The 6,424-nt window shown below is 37.3% G+C and overlaps 1 protein-coding gene across 1 annotated transcript in view; it reads left to right on the forward strand.

Annotated features, from left to right (window-relative positions):
• The window catches only part of LOC138334645 (dynactin subunit 1-like), a 100,389-nt gene extending 95,487 nt beyond the window's left edge, over positions 1–4,902 (forward strand). Inside the window, exons 29-31 of the mRNA XM_069283282.1 lie at positions 343–407; positions 4,250–4,321; positions 4,527–4,902. Of these exons, the coding sequence (XP_069139383.1) occupies positions 343–407; positions 4,250–4,321; positions 4,527–4,769 (380 nt within the window). The 3' untranslated portion in view covers positions 4,770–4,902. The remainder of the gene's footprint in view (positions 1–342; positions 408–4,249; positions 4,322–4,526) is intronic.
• Positions 4,903–6,424: the final 1,522 nt, after the last annotated feature.

The raw sequence follows: 6,424 nt of genomic DNA on the forward strand, positions 1-6,424 counted from the left end.
CTCTACAGACTTATAAAATTACTCTGTTGTACATAACCTTTGGCGTCAAGGTTGGAAATCCCAATTTAAGATTTTGGTGTTTTGACAATTGACATTGATTTCTACTATGATATTGGATTATAATTCTTTTGATGGATATTGGCATTCAGTAAAAGAAGAAAAATACTAGATTTTGAGAATTTCAAGAGGCCCAAGGGGCCAGAAATTAAAGTTAAGTTATGTAATGATATTGCTATATTTTATAATACTGGTAAATTACAAGGAAACTCAATCAAATCAACAAACCTCCAGAGACGAGCTTTGCTGTTCTCAAAAAGCTCTTGTTTTATTTATTTTGAACAGTTGGCAGTACCCCGAGTATGTCCTCCTTGGCACCTGTGAACGAGTCCCCAGTCCTGCTACAACAGGTAGGAAAATCAAATCCAGTCAAACCTTGTACTTCCTATAGATATTAGTAAATATAACAGTATGGTAACAGAAGTACGTGGCTGGTCCTGTGGACTTGTTACACTAGAATGTAACAAATTACAAGTCAACAGAAATAGCTTTAATGTATACACCCTTTTTATCAACTAAGTTATGTTCAAGTACACCTAAGAAGTAATATATAACATGCAAAATAGTTGAAAGATGTATGGTCTGTGAATTGCTCTCTTTTTGTCATAGAAAAAGTATTGAAAGTGTTTTACATATTTTTAGCCCACCGTCATCAGATGGTGGGCTATTCAAATCGCCCTGTGTCCATGGTCCGTGGTCCGTCGTCCGTCGTCTGCCGTCCGCCGCCCATCGTCTGTCGTCAGCTGCCTTCGTCCCTCCGTAAACAATGCTTGTTATCACTATTTCTTAAAAACTGCTGCAGATATTTTGTTCAAACTTCACATGGAGGGTCCCTTTGATCCATAGTAGTGCCATACAGGATTGATGGCTATCAGAAAAAAACAAGATGGCCGCCAGGCAGCCATCTTTGATTTTGGCAGTTGAAGATTGTTATCGATATTTCTTGAGAACTACTGAAGGGATTTTGTTCAAACTTCACATGGAGGGTACCCTTGGTCCCTAGTTGTGCCTTACAGATTTTGAGGCTGATCGGAAAAATAAGATGGCTGCCAGGCAGCCATCTTTGATTTTGGCAGTTGAAGTTTGTTATCGATATTTCTTGAGAACTACTGAAGGGATTTTTTTCAAACTTCTTATGGAGGGCACCCTTGGTCCCTAGTTGTGCCATACAGATTTTGAGGCTGATCAGAGAAATAAGATGGCCGCCAGGCAGCCATCTTTGATTTTGGCAGTTGAAGTTTGTTATCGATATTTCTTGAGAACTACTGAAGGGATTTTTTTCAAACTTCTTATGGAGGGTACCCTTGATCCCTAGTTGTGCCATACAGATTTTGAGGCTGATCGGAAAATCAAGATGGATGCTTAGCAGCCATCTTGGATTTGGGCAGTTGAAGTTTGTTATAGCTATTTCTTGAAAACTGTTGAAGGGATTTTGTTCAAACTTCACATGGAATATTCCATTGGTCCCTAGTTGTGCCATATAGATTTTTAGGCTGATCGGAAAAACAAGATGGCCGCCATTTGGATTTTCATAGTTAAGGTTTGTTATCACTATTTCTCAGAAAGCGCTGAAGGGATCTTTCTCAAATTTAGTATGTAGGTTCCCCTAGGGCCCTAGTTGTGCATATTGCTTTTTTGGACCAAATGGTGAATAAGATGGCCGCCAGGCCGCCATCTTAGATTTTGATTTACAAATTTTGAGGCTGATCGGAAAAATAAGATGGCCACCAGGCAGCCATCTTTGATTTTGGCAGTTGAAGTTTGTTATCGATATTTCTTGTGAACTACTGAAGGGATTTTTCTTGGATTTTCATAGTTAAGGTTTGTTATCACTATTTCTCAGAAAGCGCTGAAGGAATCTTTCTCAAATTTAGTATGTAGGTTCCCCTAGGGCCCTAGTTGTGCATATTGCTTTTTTGGACCAAATGGTGAATAAGATGGCCGCCAGGCCGCCATCTTAGATTTTGATTTACAGATTTTGAGGCTGATCGGAAAAATAAGATGGCCACCAGGCAGCCATCTTTGATTTTGGCAGTTGCAGTTTGTTATCGATATTTCTTGTGAACTACTGAAGGGATTTTTCTTGGATTTTCATAGTTAAGGTTTGTTATCACTATTTCTCAGAAAGCATTGAAGGGATCTTTCTCAAATTTAGTATGTAGGTTCCCCTAGGGCCCTAGTTGTGCATATTGCTTTTTTGGACCAATCGGTGAACAAGATGGCCGCCAGGCCGCCATCTTAGATTTTGATAGTTAAAGTTTGTTATCGCTATTTTTCATATAGTACTGAAGGGATCTGTCTCAAATTTCATATGTAGGTTCCGCTAGGGACCTAGTTGTGCATATTGCATTTGGGATCAATCGGTGAACAAGATGGCCGCCGGGCCGCCATCTTAGATTTTGATATTCAAAGTTTGTTATCGCTGTTTCTCAGAAAGTACTGAAGGGATCTGTCTCAAAATTCATATGTATGTTCCCCTAGGGACCTATAGTTGTGCAGATTGCGTTTTGGGACCGATCGGTCAGCAAGATTGCTGCCAGGCAGCCATGGATTTTGACAGGCAGCCATCTTGGATTTTGATATCAAATTCAAAGCCATTTGTTATCTCTATTTCTCAGAAAGTATTGAATGGATCTTTCTCAAATTTCACAGGTAGGTTCCCCTAGGGCCCTAGTTGTGCATAGTATGATTTGGGACCGATTTAATCAACAAGATGGCCGCGAAGGAGCAATCTTGGATTTTGATAGTTAAAAGTTTGATATCACTATTTCTCAGAAAATATTGAATGGATCATTCTCCTATTTCACATGTAGGTTCCCCTAGGGCCCTAGCTGTGCAAATTGCGATTTTGGGCTGATTGATCGACAAGATGGCTGCCAAGGAGCCATTTTGGATTTTGATAGTTGAAGTTTGATATCACTATTTCTCAGAAAGTATTGAATGGATCATTCTCAAATTTCACATGTAGGTTCCCCTAGGGCCCTAGCTGTGCAAATTGCGATTTTGGGCTGATTGATCGACAAGATGGCTGCCAAGGAGCCATTTTGGATTTTGATAGTTGAAGTTTGTTACTGCTATTTCTCAAAAGGTACTGAAGGGATCTGTCTTAAATTTTATGTGTAGTATGTTTGAAAAAGTTTAAAAAGTAGAGAAAAGATCCATCTTTCCATTGTCAGATATAGATCATTCTTTGGTGTTCAAAGTTGTTATTGCGTTTTGTTTTTAGTTTGTGTTCACAAAGTTTTTATATCGTTCACTATACTGTAAACCAACTTCTATTCGCATGGGATTTTCTTTTGCGAATTCTGCGATCGACTTGCATTCACAAAAGTTAATCTCCGCAAATTATTATTGATACATTTGTATGATTGTATAGTTAAAAAATGCTCTGTTAGCTTTAAGATAATAATAATTGCTTAGACGTAAAATATCTATGTTCAAACTAAGAACAATTTACTCTTCAGTAAAACTAAACCTTAAGTTCCGAGCGCGATACCATCCATATGAGACAGTGTTCGCTTCAGCCGCCATGACATGCCTGGTGGAAATCTTTGAGGAACTTTTGATCACAGGGGTCAATTTCTTATCAACAAACAAATCATCTTCACTCCTTTCCTGAGTTTTCTCAAGTCTCAGTATTTCTGAGTTAGGGTTTGGTTTTAGCTACATGTAGTAGATGTTGTCTTGTTTTGTTTTAACCACGCTAATACCGACATGTTTACACTAAGAAAACTCAACGCATGCTGAACGTTACTAATACTGGCAGGTTCTATTGGTCATTTGTGTGGGAGATCTATTTAGTCGTACGTACTTGTGTAAGGATTAACACTTACTTAGAATGATATACCTGGCCAATATGTTTACATACATACGCAGGTAAACGGCTATAGTCTGTTTCACAAAAACAGACTTGTAACACCTGGTAAATACTTGATTTCAGGGAAAGTATTGCAAGTAGACCTATAGCCTGTTCCACAAAAGTTAATCGCCTTGAACTTGTTTTGAAAATTCACGATTATTTAGCCTCGAATAAAAGATGGTTTACAGTATATATCAGTTTTTGTGTACACATTTAAAATTCAGTCATACTGGCTCAAACGACCGCCTGTCTAAAGTGATCGCTTTTCTGTCTCCCCTTCAGTGGTCGTTATAGACAGGTTTGACTGTAGCTCAAAAGATTTTTTGTACACAGATAAGTTCTCTGAAGGAGGCCCTGAATTTTACAAAGCAAGATAACCATCGCTTGCAGGCCGACCGAATGAAGGTACTGATTACAATTAAAGATTAACTTCAATAAAATTTTTTGCAATTTATATAATCATTTATTGCGAATGCATTGTCAGAAGTCAATTGATGTAAATTACAATATGATGAAATTGTTCAAGTTCCTTTGTTGACTTTCCATACAATGAGATGTCCAGCATACTGATACAATATGGTTCATGTGTTCTTGTAAATACTTCTAACAGGAAAAGATGACTAAGCTACCCCCCTTAAAGGTTCCCAAGAAGCCAGCAATATTTTGCCGCAGTGTAGCTAGGGTAAAAAAAGGTCAAACAGCCGACGACTCTTTGGACAAAACTGAAATTGTCAATCTGACCAGGGAGACATCCAAACTTCTAATGGAAGTCAACGTGTTGTCAGCCTGTCCAAGAGTGGTGGACATATCCAAACGGAAACCAGGTCAGAGTTTTACAGGGAATCTGTGGTAACTCATATTGATTCATGTTTATCTGTGTAACTCAGATTGACTCGTGTTTATCTGTGGTAACTCACATTGACTCATGTTTATCTGTCGTAACAAAGATTGACTCATGTTTATTTGTGGTAACTCAGATTGACTCGTGTTTATCTGTAGTAACAAAGACTGACTCATGTTTATTTGTGGTAACTCAGATTGACTTGTGTTTATCTGTGGTAACAAGATTGACTCGTGTTTATCTGTTGGTAACTCAGATTGACTTGTGTTTATTTGTGGTAACTCAGATTGACTTTGTGTTTATCTGTGGTAACTCTTTATTGTGGATTATGACTTGTGTTTATCTGTGGTAACTTAGATTGACTTGTGTTTATCTGTGGTAACTCAGATTGACTCATGTTTATCTGTGGTAACTTAGATTGACTCGTGTTTATCTGTGGTAACTTAGATTGACTTGTGTTTATTTGTGGTAAGTCAGATTGACTTGTGTTTTTCTGTGGTAACTCAGATTGACTCGGGTTTATTTGTGGTAAGTCAGATTGACTCGTGTTTATCTGTGGTAAGTCAGATTGACTTGTGTTTATCTGTGGTAACTTAGATTGACTCGTGTTTATCTGTGGTAACTCAGATTGACTCGTGTTTATCTGTGGTAACTCAGATTGACTCGTGTTTATCTGTGGTAACTCAGATTGACTCGTGTTTATCTGTGGTAACAAAGATTGACTCGTGTTTATCTGTGGTAACTCAGATTGACTTGTGTTTATCTGTGGTAACTCATATTGACTTGTGTTTATCTGTGGTAACTCAGATTGACTCTTGTTTATCTGTGGTAACTCAGATTGACTCGTGTTTATCTGTGGTAACTCAGATTGATTCATGTTTATCTGTGGTAACTCAGATTGACTTGTGTTTATCTGTGGTAACAAAGATTGACTCGTGTTTATGTGTGGTAACTCAGATTGACTCATGTTTATTTGTGGTAACTCAGATTGACTCTTGTTTATCTGTGGTAACTCAGATTGACTTGTGTTTATTTGTGGTAACTAAGATTGACTCGTGTTTATCTGTGGTAAGTCAGATTGACTTGTGTTTTTACGTTACCATATTTACAAGGCTAAATTGACTCGAGTTATCTACCTTGTTTAGGTAATGCCCCAGTATATGGTGTATTATATTTGTACAGTTATTTCTTTGTTTAGGTAATGTTCTAGTATATGGTGTATTATATTGCTATGTGTACAGTTATTTCTTTGTTTAGGTAATGCCTCAGTGTATGGTGTATTATATTTGTACAGTTATTTTTTTGTTTAGGTAATGCCCCAGTATATGATGTATTATATTTGTACAGTTATTTCTTTGTTTAGGTAATGCCCCAGTGTACGGTGTATTATATTTGTACAGTTATTTCTTTGTTTAGTTAATGCCCCAGTCTATGGTGTATTATATTTGTACAGTTATTTCTTTGTTTAGGTAATGCCCCAGTGTATGGTGTATTATATTTTGTACAGTTATTTCTTTGTTTAGGTTAATGCCCCAGTCTATGGTGTATTATATTTGTACAGTTATTTCTTTGTTTAGGTAATGCCCCAGTGTATAGGTATTATATTTGTACAATTATTTCTTTGTTTAGGTATGTAATGCCCCAGTATATGGTGTATTATATTTGTA

The sequence above is a fragment of the Argopecten irradians genome, chromosome 11 (genome assembly GCF_041381155.1).
Source record: "Argopecten irradians isolate NY chromosome 11, Ai_NY, whole genome shotgun sequence".
Taxonomy (NCBI): Eukaryota; Metazoa; Mollusca; class Bivalvia; order Pectinida; family Pectinidae; genus Argopecten; species Argopecten irradians.